This window comes from Clupea harengus, chromosome 14 (genome assembly GCF_900700415.2).
Source record: "Clupea harengus chromosome 14, Ch_v2.0.2, whole genome shotgun sequence".
Classification (NCBI taxonomy): Eukaryota; Metazoa; Chordata; class Actinopteri; order Clupeiformes; family Clupeidae; genus Clupea; species Clupea harengus.
The window spans coordinates 9,487,049-9,508,466 of record NC_045165.1 but is presented as its reverse complement, the minus strand read 5'-3'; the positions used below and the strand labels follow the sequence as shown (position 1 = coordinate 9,508,466).

At 47.2% G+C, this 21,418-nt stretch overlaps 1 protein-coding gene across 1 annotated transcript in view; it reads right to left on the bottom strand.

Moving 5' to 3' along the window:
- Window positions 1-2,603: 2,603 nt before the first annotated feature.
- The window catches only part of sos2 (son of sevenless homolog 2 (Drosophila)), a 28,411-nt gene continuing 9,596 nt past the window's right edge, over window positions 2,604-21,418 (bottom strand). The window contains exons 2-23 of the mRNA XM_031580411.2: window positions 18,970-19,095; window positions 16,823-16,954; window positions 16,373-16,537; window positions 15,969-16,175; window positions 14,071-14,214; window positions 12,722-12,832; window positions 10,480-10,578; window positions 9,583-9,710; window positions 8,560-9,251; window positions 8,132-8,213; window positions 7,889-8,011; window positions 7,662-7,774; window positions 6,624-6,846; window positions 6,219-6,338; window positions 5,888-6,050; window positions 5,625-5,742; window positions 5,248-5,420; window positions 4,869-4,985; window positions 4,336-4,618; window positions 4,042-4,086; window positions 3,664-3,770; window positions 2,604-3,470 (exon numbers count right to left, since the gene is read on the bottom strand). Of these exons, the coding sequence (XP_031436271.1) occupies window positions 2,910-3,470; window positions 3,664-3,770; window positions 4,042-4,086; window positions 4,336-4,618; window positions 4,869-4,985; window positions 5,248-5,420; window positions 5,625-5,742; window positions 5,888-6,050; window positions 6,219-6,338; window positions 6,624-6,846; window positions 7,662-7,774; window positions 7,889-8,011; window positions 8,132-8,213; window positions 8,560-9,251; window positions 9,583-9,710; window positions 10,480-10,578; window positions 12,722-12,832; window positions 14,071-14,214; window positions 15,969-16,175; window positions 16,373-16,537; window positions 16,823-16,954; window positions 18,970-19,095 (4,032 nt within the window). The 3' untranslated portion in view covers window positions 2,604-2,909. The remainder of the gene's footprint in view (window positions 3,471-3,663; window positions 3,771-4,041; window positions 4,087-4,335; window positions 4,619-4,868; window positions 4,986-5,247; window positions 5,421-5,624; window positions 5,743-5,887; window positions 6,051-6,218; window positions 6,339-6,623; window positions 6,847-7,661; window positions 7,775-7,888; window positions 8,012-8,131; window positions 8,214-8,559; window positions 9,252-9,582; window positions 9,711-10,479; window positions 10,579-12,721; window positions 12,833-14,070; window positions 14,215-15,968; window positions 16,176-16,372; window positions 16,538-16,822; window positions 16,955-18,969; window positions 19,096-21,418) is intronic.

Below are 21,418 nucleotides of genomic sequence, written 5' to 3'. Positions count from 1 at the left end.
CACATACATCTACTCAACTGAGCACCTGTCAATCAACCCTTCCAAACAATCTATAATTAATAGTTTGCAACACCGTAGTAGTTCATTAGTTTTCACTTGACCAAAGGTTGTTGAGTGCTATCTATTCATTTGGTTTTTCAAAGCAGATATGCAAAGATGGCTGTTTTATACTGCATTAGAGTCTGTGTGTGTGTGTGTGTGTGTGTGTGTACTTTTTCAAAGCTGGGATTGTCTGTGGGTCTGTTTAGCACTCTAAAGAAATAGAATGAACTTGACTATTTCTGTTCCGTCATGGCTTTGGGCAGTAGGGTGTTTGAGTTTCATACAAGGCAAAGAGTTTGAGTTTCACACACACAAACACACACACACTTACAATTCTGTTAGTGTGTACGTGTCACAGAGACTTCTAACACTGTAGTGTACAGCAGTGTGTGTTAGGCAACAAACACTTTCTCTTGTTTCTCTTTTTCAAGCATTTTTACACATTATTTTGCAAAGCATTTCAAAGAAAACAAAAGGCACATATTGAGAAACTATGCAGAAGTTTTTTTCAGTCGTTGGAAAACAAAATCCAGACTTTTTCCAGAGAAGACACAGAGAGACAAATCAGGGACATGTATGGCCTTGTTCCAGAGTCCTGCAGTTGTGACTGGCTGCTGACTGGAGTGCTCCATGGTGATTGGTCAGGGATTGTTACAAGGGGTGGGGGTGTGGGGTGTACTCAAGCATTCAGAGGAGAATGTTCAGTGGAGAATTCTGGGGGCTGGAGTCTTTTTGCCAGCAGCAGGCATCTTCAAGGTCGGGGTGTAAGACATCGTCTTGGTTTGAATAGCTCGAGAGACCGCTGGAGACTGGACTGACACATTCGCACAGAAAAAAAACACAGGCACCCTCGCAAACAAACATGCTATCATTAAGGGCACTTTCATATGTTCCGTCTTTAAAGTTCTCGTATAATCTCTTGACAGCCCTACGTGGCTGAAGAACGTGCCTTCACTACTTCATACTCACCTCTCAAGCACGCACACACTCATCTCTCACACTCCTATTCAGTCTCTGAAGCACACACCCCTACACCAGCAGCCACGCGCACACGCGCGCGCGCGCACACGCGCACACACACACACACACACACACACACACACACACACACACACACACACACACACACACACACACACACACACACACACACACACACACACACAGTCTCTCTTTCCGTCTCCAGTTCTCTCAGCTTGTTGACCGGTCACAGCCTCAGGTCATAGGTCTGAGCTGTTTAAAAAGGCAACTAAAGATAAGCGCGTGTATGTATGTGTGTGTGTGTGTGTGTGTAGGCCGAGTCCTGCAGAATGTTTCAGTGCAGTTACTCATTTGAAAAAGAACAAAAGAAACAAAGGGCAGGGGTAAAGGCAGGGACGCTCTCTTCCTCTTCCTCAGGGACGCTGCGTTTCGTTTCTACTCTTCCTCTTTCCATCCTCCTGCATAAAGTAAGACTTTGGCCACAAAACTGCAGTGTGTAGAAAAAGTAGAGAGAGAAAGAGTTCAACAGTATGGAGTCGTTCGGACAGATGGCTACCCTCCTGGGCTAGGCCTCTGTCTGCCGTATGTCTTCAGTGTGTGTGTTTACGTGTGTGTGTGTGTGTGTATTTGCATTGTGGTGTGGTGGTAGGCATTTTGTCTTTAAGTGTGTTACGCTCGCTAGTTCAGGCTCCTTGTCTTTCATTGATTAGCAGACTGGTGAATGCGCTGTAGTAGCTGTGTGTGTATTAGGCTCCAGGTGGCCCCCTCAGTGTGTCAGTCCATCAGTCACAGTGTGCAGTCAGTGCCTGTCAGGGTCACAGCAGGTTAAAGGGCGTCGGGGGCCGCCGCTCTTCACCAGCCAGCCCCACGCCACAGGGGCAGCCTTTGGGACCCAGGAGCCCGCCAGGCAGCCCACAGGAGCCCGCCAGGCAGCCCACTGCTCAAACGCTCTTAATCAGAGTCTAAGCCCAGGACCACCACTGGCCAGAGAGAGCGAGAGAGAGACAGAGAGAAGGGAAGAGAAAGAGAAGGAGAGAAGAAGAGAAGAGAGAGACAGAGAGAGAAGGAAAGAGAAAGAAAGCTTGGCTGCTTGTCTCAACAGTCACTTAGAAAGTAGAAGTAGAGAGTTGAGTAGATTTCCATCTCTTTCTGAGCACGTGCAGGCACACACACAGACACACACTCTGAAAGATGACAGGTGGTCATTGCCACTCTCTGTTTGGCTGGCAAAGTGCTGCGGTGTTTCCCACTGGCTTCCAGTGGGGGCTGGGCCAGGAAATAGTTGAGGCATGCCGTGATTGGCCAAGGGGCGGTGACAGGCAGGTGGTGGTCCTGTTGATCAGTAGCTTTATATTATTATTTTTTTTTTCTTCTTTTAGTTAACCGTTTCCTTGTGTTTTTTTTATTCAGTCTGTTCAAGTTAAAAAAAAAAAAAAAAAGGCCATGATTTGTTTTTCTTTTCCCATAGGTCATGCCCCTCTTACACACCCCTTAGACATGAGACACACACACACACACACACACACACACACACACACACACACACACACACACACACACACACACACACACACACACACACACACACACACACACACACACACACACACACACACACACACACACACACACACACACACACACACACACACCCCTTGCTGGGAAAGCAGAGCTCTCCTTTTCCTGTAACTGAGTGTCTGTGTGTGTGTGTGTGTGTGTGTATTATTGGGCATCTCATAATTCAATCCAACAGTTAGGGGAAAAGTCCCACCCATGAGTCATTGCTCGTGCCCTTTTACTGGCTGCTGGTCCGCCCAACAAGAACCCAAACCCCTCTCATTGGCTGACGTCCTTATTTACCCCCCCATTCAGGGAAAAGTCCTCTTTCATTGGCTACCATCCGCGTTCTCCACCAATGAGAACGCGGGCAGCGGCGACTGGGGCAGCGGCGTCTGGGGCAGGTCCCTCTTGTAGGTCTTGGGGGGCAACTTGGGCAGCTGGGGGCTGCTGGGCACGTGGCGTGGGGGCACGGGCGGCGCGGCACCCCCCGCCGTGGGCAGCGACAGGTGGCACAGGCTGGTCTGGCTGGCGCTCAGCGGGCACCCGCGGCGGGGGACGCGGGGCGAGGGCGTTCCCGGCGGCGTGCAGGGGGAGCTGGGCGAGCTGGAGGTGAACTCCCAGTGGAAGCGGTTGACGGGCGAGGGCTGCAGGTTGACCGGGTAGTTGATGAAGATCTCGGGGGGCCGCTGGGGCACGGGGGGTGGGGTGTCGGGGAGGGGGTCCCGCGGAGGAGGGGGCGGAGGGCTGGGGAGAGGCGCGTCGGACGAGGAGAGGATGCTGGGGGACGGCGAGGGGCCGTTGAAGAAGGGGGTGCGAGGCTGGATGCGGGGGAGGGGAGGAGGCAGCCGCGGGGGGATGGCTGGAGGGCTGTCTGACCTGCAGCTCACCTGGAGGATAGACAACAAACACACACACACACACACAACCAGTGTTACATCTAATGAACTGTCTTTGTGTTCATGTGTGTTCAATGTTGAGTACAGAGTGAGCACTGTGTGTGTGTGTGTGTGTGTGTGTGTGTGTGTGTGTGTGTGTGTGTGTGTGTGTGTGTGTATGTATGTATGTATGTATGTGTGTTACCTTGGCCTCTGAGACAGCATCTTTTCTGCGAGGGGGAAGTGGAGGGGGCTTGAGAGGCTCGTCTGCAAACAGCTGATTTAGACTCCCGCAGGACATCGAGTGGAATTCTGAACACACACACACACACACACACACACACACACACACACACAGTTTATATCTGTACACAACCGGACAAACGCGTGCAGAAATGTCCAACAGACACAGAGGTCATGTTTCCAAAACAGTGCAGGTACATCTCTGTGTGTGTTTGAAAACAAGAATAAACACACACATACCTCACACACACACACACACACACACACACACACACACACACACACACACACACACACACACTACACTGAAGGGGTTACTCACTAAACTGAGGTTACTCACTTGAAGCAGGTGGAAGAAGAACTGGAGCAAATATGCTGTTGTTGCCTGTGGGATGAACGAGAAGCTTAAACAATACAGTTTGAATTTATACACAATTTATACACACACACACACACACAGTGTGAACATCCATATGCATACACCTGTAATGTAAAGTTGTGTGACCACATACATATCCTTTCTGTGACACAGACCCACTGTTCATACACACACACACACAGGTGTTGTATACTAGGACACATAATATGTACACTCCACTGTTGGAGCAGGACACACACTAGCTGGCACACCCACCAAACCACACGCCGTCGTGTGTGTTGCTGAGTTCGGGCTCCATGAAGACGCAGCTGAGGTCGGAGGAGGCGGACTGAGGCGGCGTGGGCGTTGGGGTGTTGGGCGAGGTGGGCACCGAGGCGGCACTCTCCCTCTCCGGTTCCGTCTCGGTGATGTTGCGGAACGTCTTTGTGTATGGCGGCTCGCGCTCCAGCGGCACCGGGTGACGTGTCGCGGCGCCGGTGGACGGGTTCCGCACGGCACGCGTGCCTGGAGACTTCAGACTGTATATGGTCTTCCTGGGCTGGAGAGGTTACACACACACACACACACACACACACACACACACACACACACACACACACGTCAGTGGATTCATACAAGCACACACACACACACACACACACACACACACACAAAATAGCTGTAGCTAGGGGTGTCGGTATGCAAAAAAAAAAACACACAAACAGTAGTACATACGCGCACGCGTATGACTGTGGGATTGAATTATGAGATGCCCAATAATACACACACACACACACACACACACTTACAAAGCGTGGAGCCTGTTTGCAGTTGCGAGGTTCTATCTCCTGGGACTTGTTGAACAGGTAATCATAGAACTCCTTCTCGCCCATGTTCCCCATGGGGTTCAGGTTCTCAAAGAAGCGCTGCAGAACCGGAACAAAAGGAAGACAGAATGCCATCATTACACACAAACACACCACACCTCCCTTCACATAACTACATACAATTAGATAAACATGCAGATATAAGTGAGTACACAGTGTGTGAGCGAGAGAGAGGAAAACAGAACATACACACACAACCACACTTTAATGCTACAGCCCTAGCAGAGGTACAGTTGCTGAAACACTCTCTCTCTCACACACACACACACACACACACACAGAGAAACAGAGAGTTGTGTACCCGGATGTCGTGCTCCACCCTGAGGCAGTAGGGCTGGTTCTGGTACTGTTGGATCTCCCCGGTGATCTCCGCTACTTTCCTCCGCTTGCTGAAGTTGATCAGCTCCTTATTGTGACGCTTCAGGAAGTCCGGGTTCCCCTCCTCGGTCTTCAGGATGTTGGTCAAGTAGATACCTACACACATCACACATGATTTGATGTAGTCACACATGCATATGTTGTATATCATTTGATACAGTTTGTGAAAATAACCAAGTTCATACAATTTACAAATGTTTACAAGTTTATTATCCAACAGTGGCACTGACAGACTGCCATTTAATTCTGTGACGTCCACACTCTGTCACACACACCAACTGACAAAAGCAAAGTGCCTACCAAAGAAAGGCACACAGGGTGGGTTGATGGACTTGAGCTTAGCCAGGTACTTCTTAAAGTGATCCTGACTGAGCTCCACAGCTTCCTCTAGGATCCGTTTCTTACGCTCCGGGACGCCCTTCACACACACACACACACACACAAACAAACACACACAAACAAAGAATAAATGCACAAGTAAATTAGTGTGTTAACATTTGAGGTTTGATGTGTGTGTGTGTGTGTGTGTGTGTGTGTGTGTGTGTGTGTGTTGAGGCAGTCACCTCAAAGGTGTGGTCGAGCCGATAGACAGGCACAGAGTTGATGGCGCTGACAATCTCCAGCACTCCGTTGAAGTTGTTGAGGTCCTGGAACACCTGGAGGATCTCTATGACACGGGTGAACACAGCCACTCGCTCGTCAAAGTTCTCAGCCTCCACTATACACCTGAGAGAGAGAGAGATATTAAACCAGGACAGGAGGGGAAAGTAGATAAAAGAGAAGGATGGAGGGTGTCAGGACCCAAAGAAGAGAGGAGTGCCCATGAGGGAGTAAATGACGAGCACAGATGAGTGCGGGTAGAATATTTCCCATGAGGCCGTGGGGCTGACTCACTTCTCGAACCAGAGCGTGAGGTTGGTGGTGTGGCGGATCATACGCAGCAGGTTGGGCGAGTTCTTCTCCTTATCCTCTTTGGTCCACACACTGCCCACCAGCTCAGATGGACGGACCGCCCTAAACACACACACACACACACACACACACACACACACACACACACACACACACACACACACACACACACAGTAAGGTTTCATTGAAACACACACACATATATTGTAAAATTAATGTGAAAACATGGAACATGGATACCTCCCATTGTAAAAGAAACACTGTAAGGCATTACTCACAGATGGCACAGACTCCTTTTCTCTCTTACACACTGAAACACACCCATCTATCCTTTCAACCGCACACACACACACACACACACACACACACACACACGCACACACTCACCTGTAGAGGTCGGACTCGAGCAGCGTGAGCTGGCGGGCGATCTCGATGGGGTGGAGGGTGATGATGTCGAAGGTGTCCATCTGGCCGGCGCGGCTGAGGTGCCACTCGATGGGCGGCGGCGTACGCTCGAACGTGATGCTGTGGCTCACGCCGTTAGCCTGCGCCGCCAGCTTACGCCGGATTATCTTATGGATGGACTCCACCCATTTACGCATCGACTTTCCTGCGGGACAAGTGGCGTGTCAACGAATGCGTTACAGCGTTTGCATGCGTGCCGTGCATTACATCAATAACACGCGTGCAAACACAGGCACCATGAAAGCATTTCAAAATGTACGGCAAGTTATGCTTTGTTGGTCGCTTTGAACCGAAGGGTCTGCTAAATACCTTAATTATTACTGTAAGTTATGCAACAACCCAATGGCCAACCACAGTCTACAAACTAAGGACCCATTTTATGTGGGCGAGTTTTTGTGACTGTCCTCAATTAAGTACAAGCATTCATGCATTAGCATCAGAAGATGTCATGGTGCATTAACAAGCTAATGAGTGTGTGTGTGTGTGTGTGTGTGTGTGTGTGTGTGTGTGTGTGTGCGTGTGTATGCATGCATGTCTTCCTTCTCCCCAGAAAACAGCAGTGTGTAAAGCTTTTGGGAGTGTGCCTGTGCCATGTCTCAGTAATGAAGTTCAAACAATAACGCATGGATTAACTACTGTAGAGGCTTTGTAAACAAATTAGTTCAAGTATGCGTGTGCTTGTGTCTGCATGAGTGTGTGTAGGAGTGTGTGTAGGAGCCTGCTTAGGTGTGTGTATATATATGAGGAAAGGTTGTGAGAGCTTTTCAATTTGTTTCTCCAATGAAGGGGAAACATTTATGCATTTAGCCACAGCAACGTTGTGCAATAATGAGATGAACATGTACTGTTGGATGCAGATGAATGCGCTTACTTAAAGGCCAATTAGGCTTGACCTCTGACCTCAAATATCAGTGGACTATTATTTGTGTGTGTGTGTGTGTGTGTGTGTGGCAGACACACCTCTCAGCTGCGTGATGCTGGTGATGTACTCCTCTAGTCGGATACGGAGTTCCGGATTATTTTCGAAGTCGTAGAAATGATGTTCCACCCACTGACGAAACACATTCAGAACCCTGCAGGAGAGAGAGACAGCTGTTAAGACACACACATCCGAGATACTTCTGCGCACACCCACAGACACACAGACACACACACACCTGAGATGCTGTGACATGTCCGGGTCTTACCTGAGCTGCACTGGTTGGACATACTCCCGGCGAAACCTTTGTAGCTCAGCAGCCATTGGCTGATCGCTGTTCCACAGGCCCTGAAGCTCCTCCTCCTTGGACTCCTGTTCTGGAATCTCTATCCTATGGAATCATAGCAGCAAAGGTTACAGGAAGCACAACTTGTAACAGTCTCATTCAATACCATACAATGACCACAGGGGGCAGTGTCTCCCACACACACACACACACACACAGGTTTACCTCTCTATGAGCAGTGTGAGAAGCTCCTCGGGCTTGCAGAAGGATCGGTATGTGGTGAGGAAAGTGCGCACAAAGTTGGGATCTGAGAGAGGAGAGCGGGAAAAAAAAAAGTCAGCAGTCAGCAGCCAGCAGCCACAGGACTGGAGAATCCTAACCAGGCTAAAACATCCACAGGGAGTATCCATGCTGTGAACCTGGGAATGTGTCTATGTGTGTATGAGGAATGTTGCACAACCATTTCTCATACACACAATGTACAGCATGCAGTGGTATCTGTGTGTACGCGTTTTAATGATTGAAAGATTATATGGGTAAATCACTTTATGTATATTTGTGTGAACATGGATGGATGTGAGATGACAGCCACTTGCAGTCACAAGTGAAAGGTGTGTGTGCGTGTGTGTGTGTATGTGTGTTGAGTTACCCACCTGCGTACATGTGGTAGGTGAGGCGCTCGATGAGCTTGACGAGCGAGGCGGCCTTGATGAGCGGGATGCCAGTGGCGCTCTGGGCGCGCTCCTCGAACACCACGTTCTGCTCGGAGTCGGCCACGGCGAAGCGGTAGAGGTGTGGCGGCGGCAGGCGCAGCGGCTGGGCCCGTTCCTCCCGACGCAGCTCGGCGTCCAGCAGCCGCTCCAGCGTGCTGCGGCACTGCAGCGTCACCAGCGCCGCCATCCACGTGGCCTTCTCCTCCGCCGAGCGGGCGCAGAACATCGCGCCGCTGTTGGCTCCCGGCACCTCCTCGCGGCCCCCGCTGCCGCCGACCAGCTCGAAGGGGTGCCGCAGCTGCAGCTCCCCGGTGTCGTCGCGGTCCAGCACGCGCGCCCGCCGCAGCACGAACTTCTCCTTGAGGCGGTACTCGGCGTTGCTGCCCGCGCCCGGCAGCCGGGAGGTCTGGTTGGCCGCCTTGCAGCTGATCAGCAGGCCGTCGAACAGGAAGTTGTGGCGCTCGTGCTTGGCGCCAACGCGCAGCAGCGGGCCCTCGTGCAGGAAGCGGCTGCAGCACTGGCCGATGTCCTTGCCCTCCCAGCCGTCGATGCTCTTCTGGATCTCGCTCATGCGCCGCGTGGCCGTCTGCTTGCTGCGTGCTGGACGGCTGTACAGGCGGTACATAGGCTCCCTGGGGGGGGGGGGGGGAAGCCACACACACACACACACATTAAAAACAATCCATCTGTATACACGCTAGATTTAAGAAGCATTCATATGCTTATGCTCTTGTGCACACACTGATTTGAACAGGGGGCTTGTGAATATTAACATTTACAGAACACCCATACAAGCATACATAGTAACAACATTTAACAACCCAAGTGCATACAGGAACAAAAAACAGGGTAGATTTTCATTCATCATCTTCAATCAAGTGCAATTTTAGATCAGGTGCAGTGAGGTTGCCTGTGTGTTTCTGTGTGTTTCTGTGTGTGTGTGGTGTGAGAATGTGTGTTTACCCTGGTTTGCGTCGGGGTTGGTGTTTATTGAAGATGCGCTCTATGCTGGACTGTAAGTTGAGCAGTGCGGTGGTGGCCTGCTTCAGGCACTCTCTGTCATCATCGTCTTGACTGCGCTCCTGGAGTTGCTACAACAACACACACGTGGCATTATGTCACGGCTCAAAACGCACACATAAAACACAGTTTGGAGAACTCTCACACACACACACACACACACACTTGTGGAAACACATAAATAATACAAATTTCTCAAGGTGATATTTTACACAACGTCATAATTTCACTTTTCAGTCTCGATACAAAACCTGCACACAATAAAACAAACAGATCATCAAATAACATAAGCTCAAACGTGTTTTATTTGTGTTCAAGTGTTGAACCATTTTGCCCAAAAAGAAGAACAGACACACAAAACTCTAAAAGGCATGGACAGAATATTCCCTATGCAATATACATAAGTGGTAATAATGATGAAAAACACATTAAACTCCATCAGACCAACATACAGCACTAATTGCCATAGTGGCCCTAATGCAGGTGTGTGTATTTATGGATGTCTGGTGAGGGAGAGGTACATCATTGGTGAGGGTTCAGCCACCAGGTGGCACTTCAAGAGAAGGGAAGAGGTTCACAATGTTTTTGTGTGTTACTGTGGTTTATCAATGTGTGTGAGTAACAGTCACTGAGAAATGGACAGAGAGAGAACCAGAGAGAGAGAGAGAGAGAGAGAGAGAGAGAGAGAGACCAAAAGAAAGACAGAAAGAAGGAAAGCAAAGGAATGAAAGAAAGACAGAAAGAAAGAAAGGACAGCAGACATCTATATGCATACACAATAGCCTTCGTTTATTTACAGTGTCAATGTGATACTGAGACTCTGTGTTTGTATAAACTCACCTGCAGCAACTCGAAGTAGTGTAAGCAGTGGTAGACCGGCACCATCATCAGCTGCGGTAAAACATACTGAACCGCCTCTTTAAAGCCCTCCGCTATGGACTGCAACACACAGACACAGTTAGAGACTAAAGAAACCAGAGACATAATAAACATCATAACAAACATCGTACTCTAAATACACCTTTTTGGGAGGTTTGCTTTTGGTGAATGTGTGTCTTTTTGGGGCATTTCCCTTTGTCTGAGAATGGGAGAGGGATTATATGTGTGTGTGTGTGTGTGTGTGTGTGTGTGTGTGTGTGTGTGTGTGTGTCTGATTGGGGTGGGGGGAATAGTCCGTCTGGCTGTGGCAAGCTGATGGGTAACCTGAGACGGGAGGTCATAGTATCTCTTAAAACCCACCCAGTCCACACACACGCGCACACACACACACAATCAATAGTGACAACACACACTAAATCAATACCCACATGGTTCTCATACAGTGATAGAATGCATGAGAGGAGGACAAAGAATGCTGGAGAAGGAGAGGAACATGACACACACACACACACACACTACCTGCAGGACAGAAACCTCAAAATACTGGCCACGAGCAGTTTTAAAGTTCTACCCATCTCCTCATAATTTACACCAAACAATACGCATGAAGACACACATGCAAGCGCGAGCACACACACACAAGCACACACACACACACAAGCACAAACGCACCACCACTACTCCCTAAGACATACAAACACACACCACTTGAGAAATAAATGTGATGTATGCGAGAACATATAAATTCAAAATTTATAACTCTTATTTTGTGCACAGATTTACGGGGTATTTGGGGACACAGGCTGGTTTATGGGGACAGAAATATGTCGTTCCCCCCCCCCCCACACACACACACACAACCCCCTTTTCCTGTACTCTTCAGTCCCAGGTCATGACCTCTGTTTGTCATAGACGGTTATAACAACTACATGCAAAATGGTTCAATGAACAATATGAAGATGCATCCTGATGCTGACACACACACACACTGTGGGCACAACATTGATTATGAACACACACACACACAGAGCATGCTACTAATATAACCACCATCCAACAAAACATACACCACACACACACAAAAAGCATGCTACTAATATCACCACCATCCAACATAACATACACCACACACACACACACACACACACACACACACACACACACACACACACACACACACACACACACACACACACACACACACACACACACACACACACAGAGAGAGCTTAGGAACAGAGTGTCCCATGCCTGGCTGTATGGTATTAAACTGGTTGCACTCTAGAGCAGTCTTAATAATTTACAGCTCACTTCTCATCATGAAATGAGTTTTCAGTTGGTAGACGGACACACACACACACACAAACACACACACAGACACAGACAGACACACACTCTTGGCAGACACACAGAGGCACACTTTGGAAAAAGATAGGGACACATATGTAGAAGAATGCACACTGCTTATGTACCACTTGTGTTCCGACACATATGATAATGGCACAGGACAGACACATATGTACCGACACATATGATAATGGCACAGGACAGACAAGCATATGCCCTCCAAAAGCTTGCATACTGTAAAGGGAGAGACAGGCAGGATCAAATGTGCTTCTACACACATATACTGCTGGCTCACTTTCAAGCTGCCACACACCTCGACCATTTTATATGTAAACCTGTGAATAAGTCACACATCTCTCACACACACACTCCTCTCTCTTCACTCTCACACACAGACACACACACAGAGGGGCAGAAGTACATACGTTGGAGAGCGCAGCGCAAACAGCGACTCAGCCAGTCCACACAGAGTGCACGCTGTGCCTGTATGTAGCTTGCCCTATGAAATTAGGGCCAACTGTTGTCTATTAGAAACATTTTGTCCCCAAATCAAGCAAGAGTATATAAATGCTTGTGGTTCTGTGTTAAAGCTTCTTGCGCTTTTGTGCGTCATGGGACACGCGTCTAGATGTTGTGGCTTTCTACATTTCACCACAGGTCACAACAGTACAACCAAAATGTACCAAACAAACAAACAAACAAACAAACAAACAAACAAACAAAACACACACACACACAAATACATAAATACACACACACACACACACACACACACACACACACACAGTCTTGCTAGAAGTGAAAACAAAGCCTAATTTTGGTAGACTGGACTAATGGGTGTCCCCAGTCTCTGTACCTGGAAGTGCAGGGCAACTGTGGGGCGGGCCATCAGGCTGTTCAAGTGTTCCTGGAACTCTCGGGAGAGGATGTCCTGCGACAGCGTCTCGTAGGGGTCAAAGGCCTGCTCCTGCAGCCAATCAGAAGGTTGAGAAAGGTTAGGGGTGGGGCTAGCACAACCACGGTCAAGAGGGCTCTAGAGCGGTCAAGGAGTTTCTGTGCTCTAAGCACAAACAGTTCTGCTTTTACCGCCGTGCCGTGTTTAACTTTCTCTTTCCTTTTCACAGCCTCAGGAGTATACACACATCAGTTAGAGTGCACTGGCAATGGACGGGTGCACTGAGAAGCTGAGGCTGGGGCTGAGAGAGAGAGAGAGAGAGAGAGAGAAGAAGGGAGAGAGAGAGAGAGAGAGAGAGAGAGCGAGCGAGCGAGAGAGAGAGAGGGAGAGAGAGAGAAGAAGGGAGAGAAAGAGAGAAGAAGGGAGAGAAAGAGAGAAAGGGAGAAAGGGACAGAAAGAAAGCACTAGCCAAAAGTGAAACTGAGAGTACACATGGGGGATGTGCTCTACAATCTAACAGCTATGACACAGAGGCATCAATACAGTGATTGTTGTGGTGCTGAAAGGTAATGGCAAATGGGCACCAAAGCAGGTAGGTTCACTGGTTGGTAGGAGGGGGATAAGCGGTAGTATGGGCTAGCTTTTGGCCTAAGGTTGTTTTAGAAGGGAAGGAGTGATCAGGAGCAGTTTATATTCGATTGGCACCAGAGACTGAGAGTTTAGGTTCAGAAAACGGATATGTGTAGATGTGCTTAATTTAAAACCTGAAGCAGGTAGAATGACCACAGTCAGCTGGTCCTGTATGTTAGTGGACTGAGAGCATGGCAGGACATGGCACATTCTGAACCTACACAGCCAGCAGCGACTGATCCTGAAACAGCCATGCCACCGACACAGCCTTAAGCGGGCATTAGGGCGCCCTATTACGGTGCAATTAGGGCGTCATTAGAACAGTATTACTCCGTTAATACACCGGCTTTGGGGTAGGATTAGGCTGGGATTGAGATGCCACACTGGCCCGTGAGGACCCACACTGGACTACCATCAGACGCATAAGTATGGGAATCATTAGGCTGGCATCACAGTGGTATTAGTTTGGCATCAGTTTGATAATGGGTTGCCACTGCATTGCTGTTCAGGGTGGCACGAGTGTGGCAAAATAGAGAGGCATGTATGGCATTGTGCATTAGGATGTTATTACATCAAAATTAGGATACTGTGTCTGGAATTAGCATGCAATATTAGGATTTCATTAAGGCCAATTCCTATGCCATTAGGGTGTCAGGCTGAGGGTGGCATTGCTCACGTACCTCTGCCAGGTCCTCGAAGCAGCTGCCCACCAGCGGGTGCGGGCTGCCGTCCGCCGTCATCTCCACGGCGTCCTCGATCAGCCCCAGCAGCTTGACCGTTAACTCGTGGATATCTAGGATGTTGCTGAAGACCACCTCCACGTCCTACAACAGAGAGCGACACAGAAAAGGACAGTCAGTACAGCGCTAACCATAGAAATCATACCATAGATACCACAGAAAAGGAATGAAAACGGGCATAACAGCGATTACAGACAACAACTCCAATCCTCCCCATGGCACGTACTATGATCCTGCGACCGCTCCCTCTCCGTCACAAGAGCTGCTCTGCAGTGAGACTGAGAGGTTCACCCAGGGAGTAGGAACTGGCCATTCTGGGGTCACCTGGCCAGATCATTGGACATCATTGCTCACACAAGAGAGAGGACATGGCCAAGAAGCTGATTTTTTTTTTTTACAGTGTGGCGATTGAGCCTGGACTTGGTGTCAGTTTGGCCTCTGAGGGACCAGGAAGGCCTCCAAAGATGACTTCCTGGTTTTATGAAGCGCGTTCCATTTCCAGGGTATTTAGTGGGACCTTCTCAGGAATATGCTATTTTATGAGAGTTTGCTGACATTCATCAACCACTGAAATATGAGCCTGCAGAGCTTCCACTTCCTGGCTTGTGAGGGCCAACAAGGTGCAATAGTACAACTGTGCCAGATCAAGCATCGGTTCAGAATCATGTTGCTAGGTTACCTGGTAACCAATCAGAGTAGGAATCCTCTCCAGTCCATGCAAGTTGCCTAAAACACGACATCACTACTCACAGCTCACAAGTGTGAGAAACAAAACAATGATCCTCTTTGCACCCCAACTAGTGGTTAGCCCCTAATGGTGAACAGTCATGGGTCAAATTAACTGACCTACTCTTCGTCGTTTACTGGAAAGGAGTCTGGTTACTGGAAATGAAACTCTCATCAACCACACATACCTGAGCTTGGTGGTCATAACGATGATGAGTGGTCTTACACATGCTTACACCAACAAAAAAAGGAAGAGAAACTGTGAAATTACAGTTGACAGTTGCAATAAAATGCAATTCGAAGGAAAGGGGCAGAGTCCCGCAGTGACACAGGCTTCCCAAAGCTCACTCAACACTCGACACAAAGCATATCTGGTTCTGCAAAAAGCTTGGCGTAAACAGCAGAGCACAGAAATGGTGCATTGTGATTGTCAGCACGCTCCAGTGTTAAGAGGACTGTGTCTCCAACACTCTCCATTTATATCTTGATCCTAATTCACATGTCCTCAAAATGTAACAGCAGACTTAGACCATATAACAATGGACGAGAGATCATCTGTGATTTAAAGAGCACACTGAGGCAGCGGTGAAGAATGTGAATTTGCTGTGCTGTGCTCGACCCAGACGTTCGGTTCCCCTTGTTCTGCACTGGCTTTTGACTCTTCCAGACATTTTCTTTCCATGGTCCAATCAGAAGAGTTCCTGGTGGCGGCAGTAGCTCTCTGTCTATTTGCAGCTTAATTATGAGTCTTGTGTTCTGGAATGGCCAAGGACTTACCCACCTTGCCAAAATTACAGTAGCCAACAGCAAACCTCAACTATGCGAAACCACACACACACACACACACACACACATGTGCCCAACGGACAAACACAAACCGGACTGTCTGTCTGTCTCTCTTTCCCTCTCTCGTTAACCCTCACACACTCACACACACACACACACACAAAAAACCACACAAACACACACTAAGCAGTTCCCTGCCAAACTCTCATCAACAACCTTAAATGAAGTCAAACCCAATGAGACCAGACGTCCACCTCAATGCCCCGAGCCCTGATTTTCCCCTGTGTTGATGTGCCCAACGGCCCCCAGCATCCACAGTGTTTTACCTGGGCACTGAAGAGCTTGGTGTTGGACAGGAAGGCCTCCCGGAACACCTTGATGATGAGGTCGAGCTCGCGCAGGTACTGCCGCTCCTCGGCTATCTCCAGCCGCACCAGGTCGTCATAGGTGAGCTCCCCGGACGAGGAGGGCTCCTCTTGGCCCAGGTAGGCCAAACCCAGGTCCTCATCCTGGTCAAACATGTCCATCAGCACCTGAGGAGAACAGTAATCAATCAAATCAATTGATCCCACGAGCATATACTAAACATGAGTTACTAAACAAAAGTAAGAGAAAGACAAGAGTAAAGGAAATATCACCACCTATGCAAAACAGTAAGGGTGTCGAAGGCTTTTTTTATACCCCCATTGACTGACACTCCACTAGCACACACTACCAGGTGGAGTCCTACCTTATCTGCACACATTGACACTTTGATGTCCTGCTGACTGATCTCGTAGTGGCGGATGTTGCCCACGTAGTTGCCGGCCAGTTTAAGAATGTCCGCAGAGATGTACTCCAGCACAGCCACGATGTACAGGGACACCTGGTAGTCGATCTTATAGCCCAGCACCTCCTGAGAGAGAGAGCAGAGAGATTGAAAATCAGGCGCACACGCACACACACACACACACACACACACACACACACACACACACACACACACACACACACACACACACACACAGTTGCTTAGAAATGAGCAAAAACTTTCTACACAAACACAACATAGGATGTATTCCCACACACACACACACACACACTTGCTTAGAAATGAGCAAAAACGTTCTACACTAACACAACATAAACATAGGATGTATTCCTGCAAACACACACCCTCCCGACCCCACCCCACACACACCTTCAGCATAGGGTGAATTTTGTCCACTGGAAGCAGCAGTGGGATTCTCCTCTTCTTTTTCTCAATAGCTGCCTGTGCGTCAGCCATCGCCCACTTATCAATGGGGTATGGGAAGGTCTTCTGAATGCGCTCCTACAAACACACGCACAACATTAGCATAATGCTTTAAGAAAATGAGTGGGGTGTCACTATCACAATCATGGCGTCACGATGACCTGCACTGGGCCATCAGTGGAGATGCATGTGGTCCATAGTGTACCATGATCTACATCACTGGCAGGTGTGGAACATAATGCATATCTGGGCTATACATCCAGCAGCTGTATATGAATAAGAAGACTACAGTTCAATCAGCGGTATATAAACAGGAAGACTACAGTTCAATCAGCGGTATATAAACAGGAAGACTACAGTTCAATCAGCTCTATATAAACAGGAAGACTACAGTTCTATCAGCTGTATATAAATAAGAAGACTACAGTTCAATCAGCTGTATATAAACAGGAAGACTACAGTTCTATCAGCTGTATATAAATAAGAAGACTACAGTTCAATCAGCGGTATATAAACAGGAAGACTACAGTTCTATCAGCTGTATATACAGTACTGTGCAAAAGTTTTAGGCAGGTGTGAAAAAATGCTGTAAATCCTCGAGTCTGTCTGGGATTACATGAAGATTGGTGCAACCAAAATATCTGAGGTAAATAGCTGTGACACCACAGTGTACAAATTGGTCATGCAATATGACAGTGCATTTTGCAACTGGCACTTACATTTGCATTATTTTGATGCAAAGGTAAAAGTGAAAAAATGCTGTAAATCATCGAGTCTGTCTGGGATTACATGTGGTTAGTTCTCCAAGATGTTTGGAACAACCTTCCTTCAAAAACTGTGTGCAAGTGTACCTAGAAGAATTTGATGCTGTTTTGAAGGCAAAGGGTGGTCACACCAAATATTGATTTGATTTAGATTTATCTTCTGTTCATTCACTGCATTTTATTAATTGATGAAAAGAAACTGTTAACACTTCCATTTTTGAAAGCATTCTTAGTTCACAGCATTGTTTTCACACCTGCCTAAAACTTTTGCACAGTACTGTAAATAGGAAGACTACAGTTCAATCAGCTGTATATAACTAAGAAGACTACAGTTCAATCAGCTGTATATAAACAGGAAGACTACAGTTATATCAGCTGTATATGAACAGGAAGACTATAGTTCAAGTGAAAGCACCATCCCATTCATTCAGTTTCAGTTCTCACAGTGCTCCCAATCCGTTTTATAGACAGTATAACAGCATGACTAACAGCTTACATTTTACTGCATCACAGGAGCAATATTTTTGGTTTCCTCAAGTCATTAAGCATAATTGCTGAGATACTGAGTGAGCTTATTAGAGATGGGTTTTCTAATGACTTTAAAATGCTGCATTACATTACTATCTCTCCATACCTTTCCGCTGTCTAACCAAATCACAGATGTTTGTCTTACAAGCACAGTGACGGACTATGTTCTGTTCAGTGCTTTCAAAACACATCAAAAACCCATCTCTAATGACACTACAGTAACCCTTCACCATATGCCATGTTTTGGATATGGACACATACAATCTATACGGTTATTTGACATGAGATTATGACCCAATCAATAGGACAGGTATTCCACTTCAGATATTAAGAACTGATAGCTGTGACTAGTAATCCATGTACGACTACATATACAATATCATGGCGAGACAGCGGAGCGCCAAGTGTCGCAATGTTTATTTATCGAATATTATGAATGAAATGTCGTCATAAATCTGAGACGTCTACTCTGATAACATTGTTTCAGAAGTCCACAAGATGGCACAAGACTTTGTTCTTCTCTTGCATCACAGCGTTAACGGGAAAGGAAGTCAGAGTCAAGAATACGTTTTAGTGTGCCAAGTGTGTCTGCAGAGACTCCCCGCATACGAAAAACATAATTTATGGGAGAAATAAAATCGCAGTGTTTCTCAGAAGCAAATCGCAATAATATCCCACTGTGGCTCAGATATCATGATAGTACCGTAGCGTGGCCTCTGTGGCAATTCTCACCCCTACTAGTCATAGATTAGCCTAGTAAAGTGTAGCCAGTGGCGGCTTGTGTGTGTGTGGTTTGCTGACCTCCACGTCTGCCACGGAGCGGGGCTGGGCCACACACAGCATGTTGAGCAGCTGCAGGATGAGCTCCTCGATGTGCTGCAGGGCGTCCTCCTTGGCCGACAGGTTAGGGTGCACCTGAAGCTGCACCTGAGGGGACACACACACACGCATACCAGAGGAAGACACAGTCAGTCAATTACATTATGACTGGTTGGTGAGGGTGTGAGTGAGAGAGCGAGCGAGCGAGCGAGCGAGAAAGAAAGAAAGAGAAAGAAAGAAAAGAAAGAGAGAGAGAGGTAAGGAATGAGTGTGTAGGAAACAGAAAAAGATGGAGGGACATTCTCAGAGTTATTAGAAAACCACAACCCTGCAGATTAAGACAGGTGTAGATCAAAATGAGTCTAGAAAAGCCTGCTTATACCAAAAACCGTTTTGCCTCTGGCCTCTGGTTTATAACTAAGACACACACACACACACACACACACACACACACACACACACACACACACACACACACACACACACACACACACACACACACACACACACACACACACACACACACACACACACACACACACACACACACACACACACACACACACACACACACACACACACACACACACACACACACACACACACGCCCCAGGAAGGCAAAGTGCCATTACATAGTCTAGACAGACAGTAAAAGAAAACTTCAAGACAAAAATACTGCAAAATATGGACAGAACTGGACAACTGCGTTGGATACAAAGTTTCAAATTTAGCAACCAAGTGTCCTTAAAACACCTGTAGACTACAGCCCAGCAGGGACTCCAGTGAGGACCTTTTATAGCCGTTTCGCCCTTTTTTGGAATTGTACCCTGGTGAAGAATTCTCAGTATGGCTAAGCTGTGATTGTGCAATGAGTCTGCCGTTTGTGAGCATGTTTGATCATGAGGAGATAGGAAGCATTAACACACACACACACACACACACACACACACACACACACACACACACACACACACACACACACACACACACACACACACACACACACACACACACACACACACACATTTGTAGTAGGAAACTACAAGCGTGTGTACTAATATTGTAAGGTTAACAGGTGCAGACACATGCAGGCCTACAGACCAGGATGTGGTTCATTGGAGTAAAAAAATCACAAGGTTCTGAATAGGCTAGGTGGTATAGCGACTTAAGGTATATCAATATATATTCAAATGAGATATAGGATGAGACAATACAGTTTGATGTTGCGTTACACAACTTGCTTCTTCCGTAAAGTTGTGCTAGTGTTTGCATCTCTTGTCTCCAACACCCTCCGCAAAACCCCGACCATCACTCTCCCACCGTGTCTGCAAAGGGCCCCTCAGAACCCATGACACCCAGCGACAGCAGTATTAGTTATACACACCTAAAGATTACTTTACACCCTTGTCAATAAAGTGAGTAGACAGTTAATATATGTAACTATGTAACTATTTGGAGAAATGTTCACGTTGTTACATAATAGCCTACAGGAATTAGGTGGACAGTGGAGGTTCTGTTTAGTGGCAATGTTTAGTTAGCCAGCTAACAATATAATAATTCCAGCAACGTCTGTGAACCATTTGCCTACAATATGTATCTTTTGAAACTGTTTTTCTGCGTGCTCTCTATGTATATGTCTCCAAGAACAGTGTGGTTGATCATATTATGCATATAATGTAAATGCTTAAAATAGGTCCAGTATTTTAAAAAAAGAAAATAAATGTGAAATCAAAACCTATATGCACTATTCATGCAGTTCAATTACGTTCCGCAATGTCACTACAATAATCAATAAATGCCATTAAAAAGATCTGATTCTTATCTTTTAATCAACATTAACTTGTAACTTAATTAATTTGGCCCATCTTATAAATTCTTAATTAAGTATTTTCAATATTCACAATCAGCAGCAGTGTTCTAGAATTTGACTGGGGTCAGTTAAGCGGAACAGGAAAACCTGTAATTATTCTCTATTTTAAATCAGCCTGTTATTGCTGAAAACAACTGAAGGACTATTCTCAGAGATAGGCCTATTTTAATTTAATATATTTTATTTTGAACATTTATTGACCATTGAACATCACCATTCAGCCTGGCGATATAGAGCTCTGATTTCTGGGTTGGATCACCCAGCCCTACGTCCTGAGAACCAATGACATGACAAGCCTTAGGGCAACATGCATCACAAGAGAATGACATCATGAGCAGGTAAAACCCACACACACACCGACGCAAACTGGGGTGTTTCCTCTCCGATGCTATTTTTATTGGCAGCGATTCATGTTCCACACTCCACGTCTGTGTGTGTGTGTGTGTGTGTGTCAAACAGGAGCAGAGGTGTAGTCTCTCAAGACGGGAGAAAGTCACAGATGTCTCCACACCCTCCCGTTCCCCGTCTCTCTCCACAGATTCATGTGAAGTGGCTATAAAA